Source organism: Ctenopharyngodon idella, chromosome 5 (genome assembly GCF_019924925.1).
Source record: "Ctenopharyngodon idella isolate HZGC_01 chromosome 5, HZGC01, whole genome shotgun sequence".
NCBI classification, from domain to species: Eukaryota; Metazoa; Chordata; class Actinopteri; order Cypriniformes; family Xenocyprididae; genus Ctenopharyngodon; species Ctenopharyngodon idella.
In genome coordinates, this window is record NC_067224.1 from 9,637,080 (window position 1) to 9,664,503 (window position 27,424).

General features: G+C 38.9%; 1 protein-coding gene across 4 annotated transcripts in view; it reads left to right on the forward strand.

Moving 5' to 3' along the window:
• The first annotated feature begins 1,278 nt into the window (after positions 1-1,278).
• prune2 (prune homolog 2 with BCH domain) overlaps positions 1,279-27,424 on the forward strand; it is a 33,466-nt gene continuing 7,320 nt past the window's right edge. Inside the window, exons 1-7 of one of the 4 annotated variants that reach the window (XM_051894540.1) lie at positions 1,279-1,298; positions 19,622-19,698; positions 22,576-22,776; positions 22,847-23,023; positions 25,474-25,576; positions 25,936-26,067; positions 26,198-26,284. In XM_051894540.1, the coding sequence (XP_051750500.1) occupies positions 19,644-19,698; positions 22,576-22,776; positions 22,847-23,023; positions 25,474-25,576; positions 25,936-26,067; positions 26,198-26,284 (755 nt within the window). In that variant the 5' untranslated portion in view covers positions 1,279-1,298; positions 19,622-19,643. Of the gene's footprint in view, positions 1,299-18,274; positions 18,471-19,363; positions 19,388-19,621; positions 19,699-22,575; positions 22,777-22,846; positions 23,024-25,473; positions 25,577-25,935; positions 26,068-26,197; positions 26,285-27,424 lie in introns of those variants that run through there. The other 3 variants (XM_051894539.1, XM_051894536.1, XM_051894537.1) reach the window with 3 other exon arrangements.

Here is a 27,424-nt window from a genome sequence, read left to right on the forward strand (position 1 = left end):
AGTACGGCCGAGCAAAGGTGGATTTGTTCACCTCTCACGAGAACACTCACTGTTCGCTTTGGCTTTCCCTCACACATCCAGCTCCTCTGCACCATGGCGCAGGCATGGCTAAGGCGGTGCCTGTATGCATTTCCCCTGATTGCTCTGCGCTGGCACCCTTCAAACCCTTTGACGAGGTGTCAGAGAAGTTTCCCTCTTTCAAAGTGGCCTTCCTGCTTGCTATTACATCCCTTTAGTGAAGTTCACAACGTAATTTCGGGAGGAGTGAACTCATCTAATCTTTCAATTAGTGAAATTCAAACATAATTTCAAGAGGAGTGAACCATAATCTTTTAATTAATGGCCAGAGCATATAAGCAGCTACTCACCCTGCTCTGGCATCAGTTGTTTCGATATCCCTCCACCTCCCCAACTCCACCACATAATTTACGACTGTAACCCTAGTTCCCTGAGAAGGGAACAAGACACTTCATCCCTTTGCCACACCTCCTGAGTGCCTGATGAACGATTTGCTCTGACCTATCAAAAGCTAACACTGTTCTGTGCCAGCTCTCCTTTGTAGCTTCCGTGTACACCGTCACATGTGATGTCATGATGCAACACCAATTGAGATTGGACTAGTTCCACACGTGCTTCAGACACTATCACGCTGGAGGTGTTCCCCAAAGTGTCGTCTTCGACGCAGCGTCTTGTTCCCTCCGCAGGGAACAAGGGTTACAGTCATAACCTGAGATGTTTTACTATTTCATTCTAAATTTTATTGCAAGAATACATCACAAACATCAAGATAAATGTTCAGTCCATTGTTTTCTTCATGATACATGTATGTCCTTAAAAATCTTGTAAAAATCTTACAGTGATAATATCCAAAATCCTTTTTTTCGGTCCCTACGAGGAAGTGATGTTTTTTGAAAATGTAAAAATTCAGAATATTTTGTGATTAGTAGGTTTAGGGGTAGGGAATAAAGTATACAGTTTGTACAGTATAAAAATCTATATATATATGTGGAAAGTCCCCATAAAACAGAAACCCAACATGTGTGTTAGAGAGAGAGAGAGAGAGAGAGAGAGAGAGAGACTGTGTGTGTGTGTGTTTCTGAGCACTGAGATGGTTCAATAGAGCTAAAGAGTGAATCTTTAACTCCAGCAGAGATTTATAACTTTAGACTTAGTTATGTCAGGTGTGGCACAGTTGCCATAGTGATGAACATTGGACCAAACACTTTCTGAGTAAGAGGTCATAGAGCACCTCCCATTGCTTCCTTTTACACTTACAAGACACTTGCAACAGAAAGCTGGTGAGTAACTGAACACACAACACGGTTCTCTCAACACTATGGGGATCTTAAATCACAGAACACGATAAATCATGGGATAGCAGGAAAAAAACAAAGGTTTGAGTTAATTTTACCTTGTGGTTTCAGGTGTAATATCCTTTATAGACACTTTCATGGGGCAGATTCAACACAGTTGAATCTTTATGGGTGATCAAGCGAATGATCACCTGAGAACACAAGGCTCTATTTACAGTATAAAGCATAGTGACCACAATGATGTATTTGATTTGAGTATGTAATGGTTATGACCTCCTTTTAATTTAGAGACTATACGTGGAATATTTTCTTAAACGATTAGTTACAGTACACTGTTGTACTATTTAAGTGAAAAAACAAAAGTCCATAATAGTGGAAAATATTAAATGGAATGCATCAAAATATGCACTTTCTTTTGTATATTTTGACAAACATTAACCTTAAAAAGTTAGTAACCTTAAAAAAGTTAGTTACTCACCCTCATGTTGTTACAAACCAGAAAGACTTTCGTTCATCTTCGGAACACAAATGAAGATCTTTTTTAATGAAATCTGAGACGCAACTACCACTTTCAAGCCCCAGAAAGGTAGTAAAGATATCATAAAAGTAATCCATGTGACACAAGTGTTTAAACTTCAGTTTTATGAAGTGACGGCAGTACTTTGTTTGCGCAAAAAAACCCCATAATTTAAAACTTTTATGAATGTGCATTGGAGATCAATATTGTATATTACACAAGTGCAGTGTTCCAGAAGCAAGGTTATCTCACCGTCAAACATACCCTGAACTCTCGGTTTATTAACCCAAACCTTGGCTTGCAATCACTGTGAATAAGAACTAGCCTATATTGTTTGTTTGATTCTTATTATAAAAAGAAAGACTGGTTTAACTAAATAACAGTGTGTGCTTGCAAAGATAACATGGCTATATAAGTTTATTTTTTTATGTTTAGTCATTTTCCTTCCACATTGCTTGAAAGGTAAGATATATCATGCTATTATTATGTATTTATTATAGAAATACATTATAGCATAGAAAACGTCCTGTTGCAACAATGTGTGAGAAGCACTATTTCTGGAGCTTGAAAGTAGTAGTTGTAGGCTGTCAATGCGGGGACAGAAATCTCTCAGATTTCATTAAAAATGATCTTCATTTATGTTATGAAAATGAATGAAAGTCTTACTGATTTGGAACAACATGAAGGTGAGTGATTAATGACAGAAATTTCATTTTTGGGTGAACTAACCCTTTAAAATACAATCTTATTCTCATTACTGTTTGAATTATCCTGTCCAGACCTATTTTTTTTATCAGCATAAATTTACTACCAAAACTACCATGATGTAAAAAAGATTCATAATATAAATAATATATCATTTCACATTACGCTAATGAGAATTACATTTTCTCACATTATACAAATGTGAATTTGAGGGAAAATGTAAAAATGATATAATGTCACATATGCTTAATTTTCTTTATGCAAAACGTCAATGTTTTTATGAATCTGGGGTGAAATACAAAACTGACATTTTTTTTAATGTTGACATTATGTGTCAGCTACCACTGTACTAATGGTAGCTGATAAGCAATATGAAATATGTGTTCTGAATTTGTCACTCGACAGAAAAATGTGTTATTAACCACCCAGCCAAATTTGAATGATAAAAAATTCAAGTAAATAAAATAAGTTCTCAAAATATATATAAAAAATATTATTATACTATATGGGGAGGCTGCAGACCTGAAGCAGGCAGATATACGGCCCAGGCTGATGCGTCCAGTAGGGGGAGGAGGATATATGGCGAAATAACATTAAATCAAGGCTTGAAACTTACACATTAATAACCGCCCCATCCGTAGATGTTGAATAATTGATTTTTTTTTTTTTGTCCTTTTTGTCCTTTTTTTTTTTTTTTTTTTGTAAATTTAAATATAAACGTTACATTAGGATATCAGATAGTGTAATGATCTGCACTATATGGGTTAAAATATCTGTAGATAATTCATTGTTGGTCTTCATATAGCCTGCAGGAGACAGCTGAATTGCAATTGAATTTAGTGTTTTGTTAATAATACACATTAATTAATACACATATTTGGATCAGATGGACAATGTAATGATATATGATCTACTGTAGCCTAGTTATATTCACTGTAGGTTTTCATAAATAGGCCTACAGGAGACATACTAAAGTGATATACTGTATGTTGTTGTGAATTTATATATACAATTACATTCAGATATTAACCATATTTAGCCCATCAGACAGTGTAATCATATCCTCCTGGGACCCAGGAAGAGACTTATAACAGAATTATATTTTAGTGAATTTCTCTGAAATCATGTCAGCTTTTAGTCTGGATGTCCTGTAAAGAGCACATTCAGGGCTTTTTAGTGATACCAAATGTTCGGACGTTTCACCGGGATAACAGGCTGTTCAAGGCTGGGTTAATCAGCGCTGAGCGCCTGGTGATCTCCTGGATCTCATAACTCCAAAAACGTTAGATTAAATTTTTAAATAGGCACTATCTTTATAAATGAACCACAGATTTGATCTTTAAATAACTACATTCTCACCTGAAAAACTCTTAAAACTACATTTTGTGACACAATAACACTATTATTTTTTAAATTACGTGAGATTTCTCCTCCGATATTGAAGCTTGCTGAAGTCTGCACAAGTCACCTAACCTCTGTACAGCCTCCCCTTACTGGACGGATCAGGAACAACAAGGGGGTAAAAACTGGGAAAAAATATTTCACCGTATATCCTCCTCCCCCTACTGGACGCATCAGCCTGGGCCGTATATCTTCCTGCTCCAGGTCTGCAGCCTTCTCGTATTCTCTGCTCTTAAACGCTGGGGGCGTGTCTGCTGTCGACGCTGAAACCACGCTCACAAGCGGGAATGCTGCCGCCTCTTTCAACTAAGCACACAAAGCAACTTAAGCTGCGTTTCCTGTCGGGCCAAAAGCGAGCCTGCTAGTGCGTGCCAAGGCCAGTCGAGTTTCCACTGTCACTTCCGGGGCTTGATCGGGCTGCTTGAGGAATGTAGACAGCTCATATATGATTTTAATTGTGCATTTATTTGGATTAATGTTTTATCTGTCTCTTCCGTATGCCTTTGTTGATACCAAACTAATGCGTCCGCATATCTGTCACACACTCCGGTTAACTCGTATAACGCATAACTCCTGTTCTCTTTCAAACATTTGCTCAGTATTTCACTATGGGAAATGCCTCTGGGCGTGACAGATCCTGGAAGCACCAATTACACCACATCTGTCAGTTGACAGACCAATCACGACAGTGATGTGGGAGTCCCGCCTCCCTCACATATACCACATACTTCATTCTCGATCTCTTCTCCATGAAGATCAAATTGGAAGCTATCCTTCAGCAGGACCTGTCTTCGAAATAGTTGTATAACTGATCTGAGATGAGCCATCAAGTTACGTCACCATCACAGAGACTTCACGTCCGTGCGCGTGCAGGTCAATGATCTCAGGAGGGTGAGGCGTTCCAAACTTGCCTTCCTCACAGACTCACTGCTAGGACTTCTCAACCACCACGCTCTGGGTTTGAAGCCCCCCAGAGGAGTGGTCAGTTAGCCTTCAGAGGCCCTAGACCTTCTCAGCCTCAGCAGGCTGAGCCACAATCTAAGCTTAGCCAGGGGGAAAACCTTCCTGTGCCCCACAGAGAATTTCCCCTCCCTCCACCCACGGTGTTACAACAGAGGGCAGAGGGCTGTTTTCAAAAGGACATGTGTGGTGTGAAAATAATAAACACTTTCCTTATGCATCCAGGCAGTGGGCTGAGGAATGTTTGAAAAGAAAAACACACACACACACACACACACACACACACACACACAAAAACGATGCCTCGTCACTAGTGAGCGAGAGCTGTTGTGGTCCACTCGCTGCTCAGGCAGAGAGCTGGCACGCATGCACAGTACACCCCTGGGTTTTATCTACAATAAGCCGGGGTTATCGTTTGCAATTTGCAGTAAAACCTCCACTTTTCAACAGTGTGTTAATGTCAGCAGCAGAACGGGAGTCAGCTCAGATTTTAGAGGAAGAAATAACCTCTTTATTAAGCAAAAGAGCAATTTCTGTTGTGCTGCTAGAGGACAGCCATCACGGCTTCTACTCACGGTACTTTGTCATTCCAAAAAGAGGGAGGGAATCCATTCTGAATTTACGGAACCTCAACAAACACCTCAGAAAATTCAAGTTCAAAATGTTGACCTTAAAGATGTTATCACAAATTATTCCTCCCAAAGACTGGCTTACGTCAGTCGATCTGAAGGATGCATATTTTTACATAAGCATCTACCCGTCACAGAAAATTCCACAGGTTTGCCTATCGGGACACAGCCTATGAGTTTTTGACAGTTCCATTTGGTTTGTCTCTCGCTCCAAGGCTGTTCAGGCAAGTGTGTGGAAGCAGCGCTCACACCGCTGAGAATAATGGGTCTAACAGTGTCAGCATATTTGGATGATCTGCTGCTGTGCTCTCCGTCACGGCAGCAGGCAGAATGAGAGACAAAAATGCTTGTGTATCATTTGGAGAGCTTAGGCTTCAGGATAAACGAGACAAAAAGCTGCTTGGTGCCCACACAAGAGATAATTTACCTGGGTCTCAGATTGAACTCAGACCTGTATCAAGAGCTTCTGTCGAAAGAGCGCATCAGGTAAATTCGCGGGTGTCTATCACATTTTCAGAAAGGAAACAGAGTTCCATTCAGACTGTGTTTACGTCTCCTGGGGCTGATGGCATCTACAGTTTCTGTCATTCCACTGAGACTGTTGCTAATGAGAGAGTTTCAGCACTGGGCGGCGGCGCAGTGCTTGTGTCCAAAGCGCCACCTCAACCACAAAGTGACATCACTCTGCATGCGCGCTCTCCATCAGTGGAGAGATCGCTATTTTCAGTTTCTCTGAGAAAGGTGGTCACAACAGATGCGTCGCTCATAGGTTGGGGTGCGGTGTGTGAGGGCAGGATAGCGAAAGGGAAATGGCCCGTCTCACTACAGAACGCACACATAAACTTCCTGGAACTGTTAATAGTGCTCCTGGCATTGAAACATTTTGTGCAGTTCCTAAGGAACCACCAAATCAGCTTCACCCCTCAGCTTCACAGTCTGGCATGGAAAATGATCTTGTGGGGCATGAAGCATTTTCATTCACTACGGGCAACGCATGTCCTAGGAATAAAGAATGTGGGGGCGGATTTCCTGTCCAGAGGAAATCCACTTTATGGAGAATGCCCTCTGCACCCTCAGGTAGTGAGCCAGTAGCCGGAGAGGTTCGGCCGAGCTGCTGTAGATCTCTTCGACTCGCACGAAAACACACATTAGCCTCTATTGTTCTCTCTGGCGAGAGATGGTGCGCCTATGGGTGTGGATGCTCTGGTGCACACGTGGCCGAACGCAATACTGTGTGCGTTTCCTCCACTGAGCCTGATCATGCCAACTTTAAGAAGGGTAAGGGTAAGAGTACGGTCACTCAGTAATACTGATTGCCCCGAACTGGCCAGGGAAGTTGTGGCTGATGGAAATAATTCAACTCCTTTGCGACCAGCCTTAGTCTCTCCCGTTGCGCAGGGACCTCCTCTCTCAAGCGAGCGGGGAGATTTTTCACCCAGCCCCAGACAAAGTGGCTCTATGGGCCTGGACCGTGAGAGGTTAAACTTGAGTGTTACAGGTTTACCTCCGAGGGTGATTAAAACAATTCAGAATGCCGAGTGGAGTGTGTTTGAGCGATGGTGCACACACAGACACATCGTCCCTTTTCTCTGTTCTGTTGTGGATATGTTATGTTTTCTGCAGGAACTTTTTCAACTGTTAAGGTTTATCTTTCCGCAATTTCTGCATGTCATGTAGGGATTGACAGAAACACTATAGGTCAACACCCGCTTGTATGCAGGTTTATGAGAGGTGCGAGACATTTGTACAGGGTTTCAAAGCCATTGATTCCACCGTGGGATCTGTCTGTGGTCCTTAATCAGTTCCCTTTTGAGACTATAGAGAGTAGGGATGCACCGATCTGCCTTTTTCGCTTCCGATACCGATTCCGATACCTGGGATTCAGTATCAGCCGATACCGATCCGATCCGATCCGATATTCAAGTAATAATAAAAAAGGTCGCGTTAACCGAAAATTTTCCGTCATTGATGGAATTTTTTTTAGCAGTGACGGAAAAAATCTGCAGCCTGTCCGTCATTTTGACAGATTACTGAGGCTGATGTTGCTTGTAACTGTAATTCCCACCCCTGTCCAGTTGGTGGTGAGTGTGCTCCAGTGTGGCAGCAGAGCGCGAGTTAAGTCTCCAGAATAAAATGAAAACGATGCGTTTAATTGATTACACGCACCCAGTTTGTCCATTTTATTATATATTATAATACTTATACTTACATAATTAAGTTTCTAATCCATTTCGTTTTGTTTTAAATAGTTCGTTTTATTTTTCTTGCTGCTGACTACAAGTTTATGGTCAACGAATGGCTTTTCTGAGGTTTGCAACACTGAACTGACGTGATACAGATTTCGGTAAGCTACTGCAACTTTCAACATATATATATATATATATATATATATATATATATATATATATAAATTCATGTTTATTTCCTTCTGTAAAGTAGTAAAGAGGAAGAGATGATCGCGTTCACTTACGATCCTCAAAAATGGTCAAGATGAAAACTGAAAAGTGACGCAGTCTTTAACTTTCTTTTCATAATGCTATCTTTTCATAATATAGCCTAAATAAATGCATAGCCTAGGCCTATTTGTTTATCCTATAAGTTTGTGAATAAATATGAAAATGTAGACGAAATCAGAAGCTATTAAATGTCTTATCATTAAAATATACAAATTAAAATGATGCATGGTAATAATTATGACGGTATTTTTACGATCCTGTCCGTCAAAATGACGGCGAAAGTCTAACGCAACCTCATATATCGAAAGTCTAGTGCAACAACTTTAAATAAACCAATAGCTTCACTAGCTCGGTAGACATTCAAAATAAACAGGAGTCCAGCTGATTCCTTCATCCATGACTCATGGCTTTTTTTTTTTAATGAATGTTTGAGTATAACATAAACTAAATATATTTATATATAGGCTATACTATAAAATTAAAAGACATTTCTTTTAAATTTATAGCGGAGTTTTATTTAATGAGGCAGCAACAAATGATAGATAGGACAGAACAACAAAAAAAAAATGCTATTAACAATCTTTCATTGCGCAAAAGTATTATAATATGAACGGCTCCCATACAGAGCGGCACAAAGCGCTTATGCGCATCCCGTGTGCAGAATGATGCGCTTGAAGCACCATGGAGTCACAGCGCGCAACGGCAGCGCTTCGCATTGAAAAGTTAGAAGCACAAAGTAAAGATACATTGATGCGTATTGTATTGCCGGTATCGTTGTCTACAAATTAAGTATAATAATAGAAACACTGATTTTATCTTGGAGAGAGTTTCATTGTGTTGACTGTCGAAACAGAACGTGACACGCAGTTTGAATGCTGAATGGAGAATGACTGACAGCCGCAGCGGAGGGACGCATTTACGTGAACTTTAATTTAACGACTTAAATATTTATCTGTAACGTTACCTCAAATTAAACTATGGGCTTCAGAACACTTAGAATATAGTGCACAGAAACTTTATGGTGCTTTTTAATGTTTTTGTGCCTTTTGTGGAGCTTAACAATAACATAGAATAGTACACGCACAGTATGGGATTTGGATCGGTCTCGTCCGGCCGATACCCGATCCAGCAAAAATGGCAGTATCGGAGCCGATACCCGATCTGAATATCGGATCGGTGCATCCCTAATAGAGAGTATTGAATTAAACCTAAAGGCTGCTTTATTATTGGCTCTTTCGACCTCAAAACAGGTTAGTGAAATTCACGCTTTATCGGTTCATAACTCCTGTATGCAGTTCGCTATGGATTACTCGAGAGTAACTCTCAAAACGTATCCAGCGTTTGTGCCTAAAGTGAGCGAGTCAGCTCTCGCTTGTAAACAGGTGGATTTACTGGCTTTCCATCTACAGCCTTTTTCCTCGTCAGAGCGGCTTCATTGCTTGTGCCCAGTCTGTGCGTTGCGTCACTATGTGGACAGAACGAAAGCACTAAGGAACAGAAATCAGTTATTTGTTTCATGCGCTGATTCTCATAAGGGTAAGCCTATTTCACGTCAACGCCTGTCCCACTGGGTAGTGGAAGCTAAGGCGCAGGGCCCTATTGTTCTTCTAAGGAGAATTATTTTTTTTCAACCATCCGGGGCTTTTTGGGGGCCTTAACATGCTCAAAAACTGAAATTGGCACACACATTGGAATCTGCGGCCATTAGGACGCCACAGAGGCTGGGACTAGAGCGTAGCACAGGGGCTCTACGGCACCCCCTTGAATGGGGTCTGAAAACTTGGTCCGTATATCAAACATGCTTGCATGTATTAGTATGAAACTCGGTACACTTATAGATCCCATTGGGCCTAACAACTTTCGTGCCCTAAGTTATACGCCAGCTCAACAGGAAGTCAGCTATTATGGGTTGTTTGAAAAACACATGCTCTGGAATTTGATATACTCCTCCTAGGCGATTAATCCGATCACCACCACACTCGGTCAGCATGAATTCAAGACATTGAAATTGTGAGCGGATTTTTGATATCTCAAATGGTTTGGCTGTGGCAAGGCAATGAATTTATGGTGAGATAAGGGAAACAGGAAGTGTGTTATAACTTCTGCATACATTGATTGATTTTTATGAAACTTCAGCAGTGTGTTCGTTGTAGGAGGCCGATCACATGGATGTGACTATTGTGAGTCAAAGTTATAGCGCCACCAACCGGCAGCAGGAAGTGTGTCACTTTCAAAATGTTTTGAGCCCTCTTATTTTTACCCGCTTTGCTTCAAACTTCATTAGAATAATGTCAAGACATGGCACGGTATCAAGACAAGATTTTTGAACACTGTTGCCATAGCAACAGATCAAACTTCAATATTTGTTTTGGATGCTTTTGAGACTCTTAGCATGCTTCAAACTGCATGAAAGTCAACACACGTCAGGATTGTCATCCAGTAGACATGGGCAAAGCCTTAGAAACGGGCAGGGAGGAGGGCCTCTATAGCACAACCTTTTGACAAAAGTGGGGGGTTAGTTTAACCTACAGTCACCAAACTCTGTACACATATTGTTCTCATTAAGCCGAACAACTTTCTAATTTACAGTCATTAGGTCCGACCAACAGGAAGTCAGATATTTTGGTTTGAATGTGTTTTTTTCACACACACACACTCTCTCTCTCTTCTTGACAATTAAAAGAGTTATATATAGCCCACTGAATCATTCTCAGACTTAGTGAAGTTCCTAAATGTATTTTAGGGAGGAGCGAGCCCATCTAATCTTCCAATCAACAGCCAGAGTATATAAGCAGCTGCTTACCTCTCTTCAGTCTCAGCTGTTCCAGCATCCCTCCACCTCCCCAAACTCCACCTTCATCTCAGGTACCTTGCCCTATGTAATCATATCCTATATTTATTCACTGTGGGGGTATATCAGAGCTCGAGCTGAAGCTGCTTCATTGAGCCCCTCCTCAGTGGATAGCAAGCCAAATTAGCTAACCTAATACCCTAAAGATTATATGGCCAAACGAACTTGTTAAATGCTGACAACAATGAAACCACTTGGGAGAGAACTGTCAGGAGACTTATTTCTTAGCACAAAAGAGGACAGTGGTACAAGAGGATTACCAAATCATTGTTTTAAGTGTGAAAATATGGCAAAAGTAACACAGAAATTCAAAACCAATGGACTCACAAGACTGACAAGGCTCCTGAAATAATCAGGCCTTCATTTTAAGCTTTCATTTAGTGATGAGAGATTTTTTTGCTAGACAAAGAGCAGGAGAAATACCAAGCGAGTGTCTCAGAGCCAGCAAAAGCTAAGAAAAGAGTGACTGTTCTTCTTACAGAGTAAGATGCAGCCTGCAGAAATGACATGCATGGTTGTTGTTCTCACTGGAACTACCTACTGTAGCCAAAGCACAATAAAGTCATTTAGCTATTTCACATTCGCATTTTGAATTACATAGACGACTGGCTAATACTAGCACAGTCACAAGAGATGGCGTTACAACACAGAGATGTTGTACTAGCCTAGTTTCTCTAGGGTTGAGACTAAATGAGAAGAAAAGTGTTCTCTGTCCTACCCAGAGAACAACATATTTAGGGGTTGTATGGGATTCGACCACGATGCGGGCACAATTGTCTCCCACTCGAGTCAAGACCGTTTTAACCGCCCTGAACAATGTCAGGCTAGGCCAAGATTGTACTGTTCTGCAGTATCAAGAAATGCTAGGTCTCATGGTGTCAGCATCCTCAGTGATTCCTATGGGCCTCTTGCATATGAGAGTTGTATTCAGTTGTGGCTCAAAGCCGGGAGATTTTGTCCAAGCAATTCCCCCACGGCAAATAAGGGTAAGGGTACACGCGGAGTGCTTTGTATCCTTTCTAAAATCCATGTTTATGGTAAGTCACGCATTAATGCTTCGTGCACTTTCAAAAATCCATGTTTATGGTAAAGGTTACGGGTTGTATTTCTGGCCCTGAAGTACTTCCTCCACCAGTTAAGGGGTTACCATGTCCTAGTGCGGGTGGACATTACTGCGGTAGCCTCTAATACAAATCGCCAGGGTGGACTGCGTTTGCAACGTCTAGACAGGCTAGAGCAGCGCATTCTGCTCTGGGCTCAGGACAAGTTCCTGTCCCTCAGGGTGATTTATATCCCCAGATATCTGTCCAGACAGAGCATACCGACGAGGGAGTAGAAACTCCACCCGAGGTAGTGAAACAAATCTGGTAAAGATTTTATGAAACAGAGATGGACCTCTTCACCCCCAACAGGCAGCACAATGTCCACTCTACTTCTTTCTGAGTCACCCAGCTCCCCCTGGGTCTGTTCTATGCTCCCAGGAGTTCTAGCCAAATTTCGCCAACAAGGGACTTGCCTCTTACTGATAGCGCCACGCTGGCCGAACAGAATATGGTTCTCGGAGATAATGTCTCTCCTGGACGGCTCGCCATGGGCGATACCGAAGAGGAGGGACCTTCTGTCTCAGGCGCAGGGGACAATATTTCATCCCCGGCCAGAGATGTGGAACCTTCATGTCTGGCCCCTGAGGGGAACCAACTGAGGGACACAGGGCTTTCACCTGATGTTATCAAGACCATTTTAAATGCTAGGGCTCCCTCCACCAGATCAAGTTATGCCAACAAATGGGGTGTCTTTGAAAGATGGTGTACTGCACACACTGCAGATCCAGTTAACTGCCAGATTGCTACAGTTCTGTTTTTTTCTGCAGGGAAAATTATCAACAGGCACATGCCCCACCACTCTCAGGGTTTATGTGGTTGCTCTTTCGGCTTGCCATGCTCTGATTGACAGGGTGCCTTTGGGCAAGCATGTCCTGCTCTCTCTCTTTCTTGGAGGAGCTAGGCGGCTTAAGCCTCCTTCTAGAACCAGGATCCCTTCATGGGACCTAGCAATAGTCCTAGAGGGCCTAGTTGAGACCCCCTTTGAACAGTTAGAGTCAGTTTCTGACAAGCTGTTAACTCTGAAAATGGTTTTCTTAATGGCTATAACTTCTCTAAAAAGAATTGGGCACTTGCAGGCTCCTTTCTCGAACTTGCATCCAGTCACTCTCGAAGCCTTCTGCCCTTCGCCGTTCACTACACCGGATCAGGAGAGACTTCACAGACTGTGTCCAGTCCGTGCTCTTAAGACCTATGTCCACCACACTGGCCAGTGGCGTAAGTCAGAGCAACTATTCGTTTGTTATGGCGGCCATAACAGGGGTGAGGCCGCCACGAAACAGACCATGTCACAATGGGTGAGAGATGCTATTGCCCTTGCCTATGAGGCCCGTGGTCCCACTTCGCCAACAGGCATCAGGGCTCATTGGATTGGATGTTCATGTTATTCCGGGCTCTTGCGTCCTTGAGTCAACATTGCAAGCTAGTGTATAAGTGTATATGGCTATAAATATAGGTCAATTTCATTAACGTTGTTTTACACATGTATTTACAGCTAGTCAAGACTAAAGACGTTCCCATTGCGCTAAGCGCATCTTCTCGTTCAAGCCTTTTCAGGGAACAGGGTTACAGTGAAGTAACCCAGGGCGTTTTCTAGACATGGACGTTACAGAAGGTCATGTGCTGTGTATGAGAACATCATGTACAATGCATATGTCTTTAAATTAATTATTTATATAATTCAAATTTATTAAAAAACCCTATTTAAGTAAATTTAACATGATTTTATAAAAGTGGCTGTTTAAAATAAACTTGCATAAGTGAGCAGAACAATCAGTATGTACCTTACTATTACCTGAGACTGATATTAAAATCATCTTTTCAGGTTCTGTGATTTGGCTCTATTTATTAATTTTATAATTTTATTTTTCCTCTTATACCACACATATTGAAATTAAATGAAAGCATGCTTTTGGTGCATAAGATTGGTACACAAACGGTAGCTCAGGGAGGTCAAAAACACATGAAGAGAAGTGTTAGGATAATACAACATCAGCAATTCGCATTAAGACTGGATTACATTTCTCAGAGTACTGTTGAATTTGTGCAAATAACAGTAACTAATTTGCTGCGGAATTTTTAGTACTGTGGTGTATTCAAATGACTTTGACGTAGTCCTTTCATGTTTACCCATTTTAAATACCTATTGCCCGCCGTGCACAGTTGTCCTGAAGCCACCGCGTTGGTGGTGCCACCGGGCTTGGGCCCATCATTACTGCTTGCAGCTATATTATTAGGTTATAGTAGCATGGGTCTCTGTCCTCCAGAAGGGCTGAGGGCTCATTCTACCAGACATATGCACAGCAGCAAGTTGGATTTTGCCTCACACATTTGTCCGATTTTATAGGCTGCATGTCACTGAGCCATCACTGGCTCATTCCGTCCTAAGTGTGTAAAAAAGTGTTTTTTTTATTTATGTTCACATATATTCCCGTTCTATTCAGAGAATATAGTTACGAGTTTTGTGTTTATGTTTGATACATCACTGACAGTTGGTTGACGTGCCTGCTTCGGACAGCATCTGCAATACGGGAGTTGTCTATATCCCATAGTGAGATACTGAGTGAATGTTTAAAAGAGAACGTTAGGTTACTTACGTAACCACGGTTCTCTGATAACATGAGTGAGGTATCTCATCACACTTCCCTCCTTGCAGTGCATGGAGAAGAGATATGCTAAGAATGAAGTAGGGACCACCGGCAGTGGTATATATGAGGGAGGCGAGACTCCCACATCACTGTCGTGATTGGTCTGTCAACTGACAGACGTGGTGTAATTGGTGCTTCCAGGATCTGTCTAGCCCAGAGGCGTATCCCATAGTGAGATACCTCACTCATGTTATCAGAGAACTAGGGTTACGTAAGTAACCTAAAGTTTTCTTCTCATGAGCTCCCTTTGTTGCTCTGGCTGAAAAGATAACAGTAGAGAGACTGAGAGATCGCTCAAACCTCCTCAAATCACAATCATCGCATTATTTCAAGGAAAGTTAATAGAATTGCCCAGAAATGTGATGTAAACATATGATATTTTAGCAATATTTTTTAAATGTGTAAGCCTTTGGATTTAAAAGCCTTAATGGAGTTGTTTTGTGCATTCTTGTGATCGTAAATAAATCAGGTGCATGAAGCAGGTGCAACCAAATAGGTGTGTTCTTTTTTATGTGAAATGGTAAATACTAATTTGATTTAGCATGATTGATGTGCACTGTTACTGTAACATTTTTTTTTGTAAAACATTGGTCAAATATCAATGCTAGAATCTTAAGTCTTTAATAAGTAAAGGCCAAACGTTCGTATCTGTCATGTTCATTTTGCAATCTAGCTAGTTTTCAGTCAGCTGGTGAAATAGTGAGGTCGTGTGACGTTGTTCTGTGGAAGCGTGTTAAGGGCGGGTTTTAGGGAAGTGCTGCGGGGGTGCTGGCCCGGCAGTGGAAATGCAACTTGATTTTGGCCTTGGTGCTTGAGGTCCGAGGCTATTGGCCCAGCACGGCACGTTGTTAGCGCTGGCTCGCACTGGCCTGACGGTGGAAAAGCATTGGGCCCGTACTGCCGATGATAGCACTAGATGTCGGCAGGACAGGAGATAGTAGTAACTAACGGTAATGACAGTATCGCAATTGAGCGAGCGAACCACTAATGCTAATCCGCTGTAGTTATTATAGTGTTTTAGGGGTGGGGTTATGCTCAGTGGCTCCAGCGCATCATCGAGCCATCGAGATTTCAGACCTGCCCAAAAATCCTGAACACAAAAATGGCGAAAAACTTTTTAAACTCCACAATTCAGTACTACATAGTTCACAGTCTTTGTAACATGTTTTCAACAAAACATTTCTAACATTTAGAATTAGTTTAGAAACAAATCTCTGAATTGCCTTTACACGGACTTTAATATTTTGTGAAACATCCCTTGTGAAAAAGAAGTGTGCTTAATGTACTGATTGTGTAATTAAAGTGTATACTTCAAATGTTAAAAGTATATTTTTAAATAATGTAAATTAAATAAAAGGCCATTTAATTGTACAGTCACCATGAAATCAAACTGGACAATTCTTATTTTTTAATGGAATTTTGCAGTATTTATTATAAATGATTAATCTGTGTACATCAATATATTCATGTTTAATTCATGTTCCCTCATATTCTTTAACCAAAATAACTTCTGCACCTTTGCAATGACATCTTTTCATTTCACTGATGACGTGTTCAACAACGTGAGGGTGGGACAATTACCTCGACCAAACAATTCCCGATTAGTCAGCATAAAACGGAAATTGCAATAGCCTTAATTTAAGAATTTAAGTATTTAAGAAACTGCTGATCTACTGGGATTTTCACACATAACTTTAGGGTTTACAGAGAATGGTCCGAAAATGAGAAAATCATGAGAAAAAGTTCTGTGGCTGAAAACGCCTTGTTGATGCTAGGGTCAGAGGTGAATGGCCAATTTGGTTCAAGCTGATCTGATTGAAAGGCAACAGTAACTCAAATAACCAGTTGTTACATCCGAGGTCTGCAGAAGAGCATCTTTGAATGCACAACACATCAAAACTTGAAGCAAATGGGTTACAGCAGAAGAAGACACACTGGGTGCCACTCCTGTCGGCTAAGAACAGGAAACTGAGGCTACAATTATCACGGGTTTACCAAAATTGGACAATAGAAGATTGTAAAAACAGTGTCTGGTCTGAGTCTCGATTTCTGCTGTGACATTCAGGTGGTATGTCAGAATTTGGTGTAAACAACATGGATGCATTAAAAGGCATTAATCCATCCTGCCTTGTAACAACGGTTCAAGCTGCTGCTGGTGGTGTAATGGTGTGGGGAATATTTTCTTGGCACACTTTGGGCCCCTTAGTACCAACTGAGCATTTTTTAAATGCCACAGGAGTATTGTTGCTGACCATGTCCATCCCTTTATGACTAGAGTGTGCCCATCTTTTGATGGCTACTTCCAGCAGGATAATGCCATGTCACAAAGCTCAAACCATCTCAAGCTGGTTTCTTGAACATGACAATGAGTTCACTATACTCAAATGATCTCCACAGTCACCAGATCTCAATTCAATAGAGCGCCATTGGGATGTGGTGGAACGGGAGATTTACACCATGGATGTGCAGCCGACAAATCTACAGCAACTGCGTGACGCTATCATGTCAATATGAACCAAAATATCTGAGGTTTCCAACACCTTGTTGAATGTGCAATGAAGAATTAAGGCAGTTCTGAAGGTAAAAGGGTCTCCAAGCCGATACAAGCAAGCTGTACTAATAAAGTGACTACTGAGTGTATATCCAACTGAAACTGCATCTTGAAAAAGAAAACATGTAGGGTGAGACTTGTTTTTGTCCACCGTAATCAATTGGATCATTGTGGTTTGCTATTGCTGCGTGATCTCATGTGAATGACAGGCTTAAAGATTAAAGATTATAAGGGCACATTAATTAAATAAAAATAATAATAATGATGTGCATGGATAAATAATTTATTATAAACACTGCAATATTCCTTAAAAAAATAAGAATTGTCAATTTTGATTTCGTGTTGACTAAAGTGAGTACACTTTCATGACTAGTTTCTTAACACACTAAAAAGTGCATTTTGTAATAATGTCAAATTAAAAGTTTTACTTTAAAGTGCAATTTTAAGTGTTATGCTTTAATAATCTCTTGCCATGGTTTAAAGAAATACATAAATTAGTATGTGTTGAGTGATTACTAACATACTAAAGCACATTTAAATTACATGATTGTAATTTTAACTGTTGTGTTATTCAATATTACGTTTAAAGGTAATATATTTTAAATGTACTGAACAGCAACTTGATCATTACAAATGTGTAATTACAAATATATTTAAATACGTTAGATACAAGTTTTAAGTTTTTAACAAGCAATAAAGTGTCCAAAAACATTACATTAAGTTAGATTATACACAAGTATATTATCTCCTTTTTAAAAGTATGCTAAAGTCTTTTTCACAAGAGACATTTAAGGAAAAAACTAAAAATTATTTGATACAAAATATGTAGTAACTAAACATGTAGAAAAAAAAATCTAGTAACTAAACACATTGTGTCACTTAAGTCGGAACAACTTCAGCTTATTTAATGAATCTGATCCCACTCACGGTGACTCAACAGCTGCTCTAATGGGCTCTGTGAAAATCTCTGGCTTTCAGAGAGAGACTCATTAATGTCCATTCAGCTCCAAATTCATCCTCAGACACACCTCTCATTACTCATCTGCACAGTCAGACTCACTCACAATTCACTTTTGCAGTCAGTCCCCATCAGCTTCATTTTGCCTCACAGCAGTGTGCTGCTGAGTCTCACTTATTTGTATCTCAAGCTCAGGGTGGAGAGAACAGCCTCACGCCCTTATTTGGTGCTTGAGAGGGTCACATGACCACAAAATGGTGGAGGCTCTCGGCAGTGGGTAAGCCAAGCATCCCTGACGCTGAGAGATACAGGCACACATCCATGATCTGAAACCCAGGGCAGGAGATAGAACTGTGCCTCAGCCGTGGTGGTGAGTGCATTGTGGGTGATTATATCAGGCTTGTTGTTATTTGAAACCTTGAGAATTGGGATGAGAGGGAAAGAGGGAGGAATGGGCATTTGTTTGTGATGCATCTGTGTTTGATAACGGAAGAGGCTTAGCATCAGCATCCTTTATGATGCAAGACATGGGCAGCTGCTTTTGTTTGTGCATGGATCATAAATGAATGTTTGTCATGTTTAATACAAACACATTTTATTGTAATGTGGGTTCAGCTTATAAGCACTGTTGACCTGCTTTTTCCATCATTCAAATTCATGGCTCTGTATGTACGGCTCATTTATTTGCCTATGTGTGTGTGATTGTGTGTTTGTAAATGTAAATGTGTGTGGACACTGAAGCGGAAGAGTGATTAACAAAGAAGAGGGGAGAGAGAGCAGGGTAGATGATGATGATGATGACATAATGCCCGCCCACTTTTCCTGTTTCCTGCTGTGGAGGATGGATGGATGGATAGATGGATTAAGCCAACGTCTTGATGGAGGGAGAGAGCAACAGACCTTTCCACTTTCACCCTTACCCACCCTCTTTCTCTCTCGACACACATTCTCTGTCTGAGAACTGGCAACCATCTGGCAGCTTATTGTAGATAGACACTCCCGTGAGATAGGCTTCCCTTCTCACGTGGCTGTGTGTGTCTATGCATACATTTACACATGAATTCACACTGCTTCTAAATTCCAAAATAGGCATGGTGAAAGGATGGTATGGATTGATTTTTAGAGCAATTACATTTATAGAGACTAGTCCTGTTGAGTCAGTTGGTTTGTTGGGCATTGCAGCTGCAGCAAATGCAAGACTGCTATTACAACATATTGAAGAGCTACAACATTTCCGGATTCAGAGTATTAAGTAATCTACTTTGCTGGAGACCCATTTAAAACGGCTCTTTGTGTCTGTGAGTCCTTGTTTTGTAGCTTAACAAGGGTGTGTTAAAACTGTAAAACCTGTAATAAAGTACAGCTGGATAGTTTTATTGTTGTTGTTGTTGTTATGTTGTTAATGTTTTACAATGTTTGTATTTGTTTGTAAAGCACCTTTGACTAAAAGTCTATTATTATTATTATTATTATAGTTTCCTGCAGTGATAAGTGATAATGATATCTGGTTGTTATGTGTGTGTTTCTCATAGTTCCCCTTCTGGCGATGTGGGGATGGACCAGACTCATGAACGAAAGATGAGCTTTGAAGGTGCAGAGAGTAGACCAGGTGAGACTCCTAAATACTGAGACTTATAGAATCTGCCTGAAGATATTATATGAAGACTGAATACATTTACAAAGATTACTTCAGATTCACAGAACAGTGGATCTGTTATAAATCAGAGATGTAAAGTAGCATTCTCTTCTTCTGTTCATCTTGTTCGGCTTAACATGATTTCAATCATGATGACTATTTGAATAGTTTTAGCATGTTATTGAATTTGGCAGAGTTAGTTCACCCAAAAATGAAAATTCCGTCATTAATTACTCACCCTTGTGCCGTTTTACAACCGTAAGACCTTCGTTGATCTTCAGAACACAAATTAAGATTTTTTTTTTTTAAATCCGATGGCTCCGTGAGGCCTACATAGGGAGCAATGACATTTCCTCTCTCAAGATCCATAAAGGTACTAAAAACATATTTAAATCAGTTCATATGAGTATAGTGGTTCAATATTAATATTGAACGAGAATATTTTTGGTGTGCCAAAAAAAACAAAATAACGACTTATTTAGTGATGGCCGATTTCAAAACACTGCTTCAGGAAGATTCGGAGCGTAATGAATCAGCGTGTTGAATCATGATTCAGATCGCGTGTCAAACCGCCAAACTGCTGAAATCACGTGACTTTGGCGCTCCGAACTGCGGATTCGACACGCTGATTCATTATGCTCCGAAGCTTCCTGAAGCAGTGTTTTGAAATTGGCCATCACTAAATAATTCATTATTTTGTTTTTTTTGGAGCACCAAAAATATTCTCGTCGCTTTATAATATTAATATTGAACCACTGTACTCACATGAACTGATTTAAATATGTTTTTAGTACCTTTATGGATCTTGAGAGAGGAAATGTCATTGTGTAGGCCTCATGGAGCCATCGGATTTCAACAAAAATATCTCAATTTGCGTTCCGAAGATTAACGAAGGTCTTACGAGTCTGGAACGGCACGAGGGTGAGTAATTAATGATAGAATTTTCATTTTTGGGTGAACTAACCCTTTAATGTATTTGGTCTTGGTACTAGATCTGCTATGCTGCTGCTGTTGATTATTGCTGCTGCAAAGCAAGTACTGTATGGACTTGCCACTGCTAATAGATACATAGACACACTGCTGTGAGCCTGTAAGATATGCTGCTGCTGCATGAATAGACATACATACAGTGCCCTCCTCTAATATTGGCACCCCTTGGTAAATATGAGGAGGCTGTGAAAATAAATCTGGATTGTTTATCCTTTTTATCTTTCATTCAAAAAAATTCTCAAAATTCTAGTAAAACAATTGAAAGTGGGGGGAAATTCACATTATGAAATAAATGTTTTTCTCCAATATATGTTGGCCACAATAATTGGCACCCCTAGAAATTCTTATGAGTAAAATATATTCCCATTCATATTTACATTTTTTTTTTTTAGCACACCAGGGTATCTAGGAGCATGAAATTGTCCAGCCATGACTTCCTTTTCCACAGGAGTACAAATATGAGGAAACACAAAGGCCAAATTCCGTTAATCATTCATCACAATGAGTAAAACCAAAGAATATAGCTCTGATATGCAGCAAAAGATTGTTGAGCTTCACAAAATAGAAAATGACTGTAAGAAAAAAACTAAAGCATTGAAAATCCCCTTTTCCACCATCAGGGCGATAATTAAGAAGTTCCAATCAACTAAAGATGTTACAAATATGCTTGGAAGACGTCATGTGTCTTATATTGTCATAATGCACGGTGAGGAGGAGAGTTTAAGTGGCCAAAGACTCTCCAAGGATCACAGCTGGAGAATTGCAGAGATTAGTTGAGACTTGGGGTTAGAAAGCCTAAAAATGTACCAACATCAACCGCACCTATATCAATACAAGTTGTTTGGGAGGGTTTCAAGAAAAATCCTCGCTCATCCAAAGACAAACTCCAGCATATTCAGTTATCAGACATGACTGGAACTTCAAAAGGGATATGGTTCTATGGTCAGATGAAAAAAATAGCTTTTTGGCAGCAAACCCACCAGATGGGTTTGGTGCAAACAGGGATAAAAAGTACCCCATGCCCACAGTTAAATATACTGCTGGATCTTTAATGTTGTGGGCCTATTTTTTTTTTGCTGGAGCTCCTGGACATCTTGTTCAGATACATGGCATCATGGATTCTATCAAATACCAACAGATAAAAAATCAAAACTTCTGCTAGAAATCTTATAATGGGCTGTGGTTGGATCTTCCATCAGGACAATGATCCAAAATCAACACAAAAATGTGTCACTGAGCACAAAACGAAGCTTCTGCCATGGCTGTCCCAGTTCCCTGACCTGAACCCTATAAAAAATGAGTGGGGTGAACTGAAGAGAAGAAGCACCAACATGGAGCTGGGAATAATTGTGGCCAATGTGAACTAGAGAAAAGCATTTATTTCCTAATGAGCTTTTCCTCCCACTTTCAATTGTTTTACTTCAATGAAAAGTTAGAATTTTGTGATTTTTTTCACAGCCACCTTTGCTCATATTTACCAAGGGTGCCAATATTAGTGGTGGGCACTCTAAATTCCGTAGCAGATCTAGGCAGGTGGAGCTGGGGGAGGTGGAGGGTTTTAGAGTAACTCTGATAGCGTACTGCAAGAATAGCTTATAGCAAACAATGAACTAGACTATTTAAATGTTGAGCAAACAATCTAATTGGCTTGTGCCATGTGGTAATAATGTGATGATGTGTGGACCTATCTGCCTGCGCCCTCTAGAGTTTTTATGACTGAACTAGATATTTACTCAAGTAGATCATGTTCCTAAATCCTTGTAGGCCCTGGAACACCATACAAATGACCCAATCTGAGAACCATATGTAATGCTGGATAATTTTATAAAAGTTAATTGGTTGTCTGTTAATTTCCACTAGCTCCACCCACCTCCTTGCCCCTACAGGGCCAAGGGGGTGTGGCCTCTCAGAGGAAGAAGCTGTCCGCTCCTCGTATTAGTCTATCATTGGACCAAAGTGAGGATGACCTGTTTGACACACCAGATGACCTTGACATTAATGTGGATGATCTAGACACACCTGATGAAGCGGATTATACTGACCATGAAATAGACTGGGAAGGTAGGACATAAACACTTGTAAACAATTGTTTATTATTAAAAAGAGATTACTAATACACAATATTTTTCAGAGCCTCAAGCATCCCAGAGAGATTCTGTAAAAGAAACAGTTGAGCCCATTCCCACATACAGTGCTGAAGAAGAGCGGCAGGATTCCAAACTCTGGAGAACTGTCATCATTGGAGAGCAAGAGCACCGCATCAACATGAAGAGCATTGAACCTTACCAAAAAGTCATATCCCATGGAGGTACGTTAAAAGAATATTTCAAGGATAATTTAAAGGAATATTCTGGGTTAAATATAAATCAAAAAGACAGTGATTAGCACCAAGAGTAATTCTCACTTTTTTTCTCAGTGTGCAAAAACAAAGGAGAATGCATGTACAGTATAAACTTACAATGTAGGTCTATGGGGCAACTACAATTTAAAAGTTTTTTAAAAAAAAAGTGAAGCAACTATTTTTGTTGAAGGACTTACATGGATTCTTTAATCAAATGTTTTGATATTTGAGCTGTAATGCCTAAATATTAAATATATTAAATATACAGTGGCAAGAAAAAGTATGTGAACCACTTGCAGAATCTGTGAAAATGTGCAAAATTTTAACAAAATAAGAGAGATCATACAAAATGCATGTTATTTTTTATTTAGTACTGTCCTGAGTAAGATATTTTACATAAAAGATGTTTACATATAATCTATAAGACAAAAAAATAGCTGAATTTATTAAAATGACCCAGTTCAAAAGTTTGTGAACCCTTGATTCTTAATACTGTGTGTGGTTACCTGGATGATCTACGACTGTTTTTTTTTTTTTTTTTTTTTTTTGATGGTTGTTTTCGAGTCCCTTATTTATTCTGAGCAGTTAAACTGAGCTCTGTTCTTGAACCCATCTATTAATGCATCATGTTTTTTTCTGGAGAATCAGTGAATGTTTGAACCTTTCTTAAAAGTTGTGTTTGAGTCCCTCAGTTGTCCTCAGTGTGAAAAGACGGATCTCAAAATCATTCAGTCACTGTTGTAAAGGGTTCAAATATGCAAAAAAATGCTGGAAAACTGAAGAATCTGCAGGACCTGGAGGATTTTTTCTGAAGAACAGAGCTCAGTTTAACTGCTCAGGACAAACAAGGGACTCATGAACAAACATCAAAAAAAAAAAAAAAAAAAAAACAGTCGTAGATCATCCAGGTAACCACACACAGTATTAAGAATCAATGGTTCACATACTTATGAATGGGTTTATTTTAATAAATTCAGCTATTTTTTTTGTCTTGTGGATTATATGTAAACATCTTTTATGTAAAATATCTTACTCAGGACAGTACTAAATAAAAAATAACATGCATTTTGTATTATCTCCCTTATTTTGTATAACATTTTATACATTTTATAACATTTTCACAGATTCTGCAAGTGGTTCACATACTTTTTCTTGCCACTGTATATTAAGTAATATGTGTATTAAACATATTACACTTGTCCAATTAATACTAACACTTACTAATATGTCTATTTAAAAAACACCTTGCTACGTGTACTGTGCTAGACTAACTGGGACTAGTCACAGCACTTGCATATTGTTGCCCTATTGTTGGTTTGATTGCTTCTATTTTTCTCCTCATTTGTAAGTCACTTTGGATAAAAGTGTCTGCTAAATGATTAAATGTAAATCTTCCAGTTGAAGATTTCATTTGCACAGAAGAGATCAACTCAGCATTATATTAACATTTGTAATGTTTTGAAGTTAAGTGGTTATACTTTAAGCATTTGTATTTATTTGTGGTCCTGTACGCTTGACTGATATGTTTTCATGTTTTCGTGCATTATCAAATGTGGTTTTACAAAGAGAGTGACTTTAATATTTTTGTAATCAATATCAATATAACAGCAGACAGACACTGCATGGTGGTACATCTTAAGGTGAATTTACACTTGTGAAAAAGAAATACACTTTAGCATACTTTTAAAAAGAGTAGGCTATTATTATACTGAAGCAATATACTTTAAAATAATATACTTACTGTAAGTGCTAATTAAATGTAATGTTTTCAGACACTTAACTGGAGATTATTGACAATTAAATGCAATTAGTTGAACGTAAGAGTGTTTTTGACCCACTTAAGTAGGACTTGTTTATATGTAATTTCATAATTACTTCTGTTGTCTCTGACATATAGTAAAAGTATATTGTCGAAAGTATTGACAAGCATTTATTGTGTACTAAAATGTACTTTCACATGATTTCTATTGAAACATATCATGTATTTAAATATATTTGTAATTACATATTTGCAATGATGAAGTTGCAATTTAGTACATTTAAAATATATTAACAGTTACATCAATCAAGTACTTCACATGTGCTTTAGTGTGCGAGTCAACATTTCAAAATAAGTGTACTTCTTTAAAGCAAGACAAAAGATTTTAAAATTCAAAAGTGTCTTAAGAAACATAATCATGAAAGTGTACTCTCTTTAACTATGCTTAAGTGGCCTTTTATTTCAATAATATTATATTACCTGCAAGTACAGTTTTTAAATGCATTTTACGTACACTAATATGTGCACATTTATTACATTTAAGTACACTTTTTCCACAGGGGTAAGTGCCTTTAAATGTGTTGAGCAATTAATAATACTGAAACTGCTGTAACTGTTTTCAAGGATCCTTCACAACTGTTAATTTCTTTACTGACAGGCTACTATGGCAATGGTGCAAATGCCATCATTGTGTTTGCAGCATGCTTCCTCCCTGACAGTGACAGAGAGGACTATCACGAGATCATGGAAAACCTCTTTCTGTGAGTTCAGTCTGATATGAAAAGTTCTTTGAGCTAGTCAGTTGCCCTGATGTCAAAATAAGCTTGTTAATCCTACACTGTAAAAAAAAGTCCATAAAAATAGGGCACAATGTACTGTATAAATATGAAGGAATTTTCCATATTGGTATTTTACAGGTGATTTACCTGTGTTTTGAATTAAGGTTTGCATTAGGTTGTGTTTTAAGGATTAACAGAAAAATAAAGTCCTGGCAGAAAATTACCAGTACATTTTCCGTTTTTATTTTTTACAGTGTATAATATAATAGAATAATCCCAAAATAGAATAATATTAAATGTATTGAGAATAAATCACTAAATAAATGTGAATTACTCTTCAGGTATGTGATCAGTACACTAGAGCTCATGGTAGCAGAGGACTACATGATCATCTATCTGAATGGAGCCACTCCACACCGGAGGATGCCTGGCCTCAACTGGCTCAAGAGATGCTACCAGATGATTGACAGGAGGTATATATAATATACATTACTTATCAATATTCTGCCTATCTACAGTATGTTAAATATATTAAAATGTGCAATGCACAATATACAATATATTAAAATGAAGACTAATTTTGTTGTGTTTACACTTTTTCAGGCTTAGAAAGAACTTGAAATCGTTCATTATTGTTCACCCATCATGGTTCATTAGGACAATTCTAGCCATCACAAAACCATTTATCAGGTATGGTGACTGGCATTTTTTTGTTGTTTTTATGTTAGTTTTTTAGTATCAGTCAATAGTTTAGATACACTCAACAGAATGTTTCTCATGATCTTAAAAACCGTATCATCTGAAGGTTTATGCTTAAATGGATTGTTTACCCAAAAATGAAAATTATCCCATGATTTACTCACCCTCAAGCTATGCTAGGTCTATATGACTATCTTCTTTTAGACGAACACAATCGGAGATATATTTAAAAATATTCTTAGTCCTCCAAGGTTTATTATGGTTAGCCCAAATTCGGAAGACAAAAAAATGCATCCATCCATAATAAAATTAATCCATACGACTCCAGGGGGTTAATAAAGGCCTTCTGAAGCGAATCGATGCGTTTGTGTAAAACAAGTATCCTTATTTAAAACTTTATAAAGTAAAATAATGAGCTTCTGGCACAACAGCCATACGCATTTGATATACGTCCAAAAAGTGTTAACTTCCACGATGTAGTACACAGTGACATGACACGTCATCAGATTCATTTTTTTCATGGATGGATGAATTTTTTTTTTTTTTTGTCTTCAGAATTTGGGCTACCATTCACAACCATTATAAACCTTGGAGGACTAAGGATATTTTTAAATATATCTCTGATTGTGTTCGTCTGAAAGAAGATAGTCATATACATGTAGGATGGCTTGAGGGTGAGTAAATTATGGGATAAATTTCATTTTTGGGTGAACTACCCCTTAAATGCTTGTAATTAGTTTTGTAGACAAATAAAAACTACCGTAAGATTAAAGAAGAAAAAAAAAAGCAGATTAATAGCATGGATACATTGAATTGAATTGATCAAAGACATTTACAATGTTAAAATATTTATTTAAAATAAATGCTGTTCTTTTGTACTTTCTATTCATCAAAGAAACCTAGAAAAAATATATCATGGTTTCCTCAAAAATATTAAGCAAACAACTGTTTTCAACTTTGATAATAAGAAATGTTTTTTGAGCACCCAATCAAAATATTGGAATGATTTCTGAAGGATCTTGACACTGGATAAAATTTAGCTTTGCTAGCATAGAAATAAACAACATTTTAAAATATATTAAAATAGAAAATAAAATAGTTATTTTAAATCATAATATATTCCACAATATA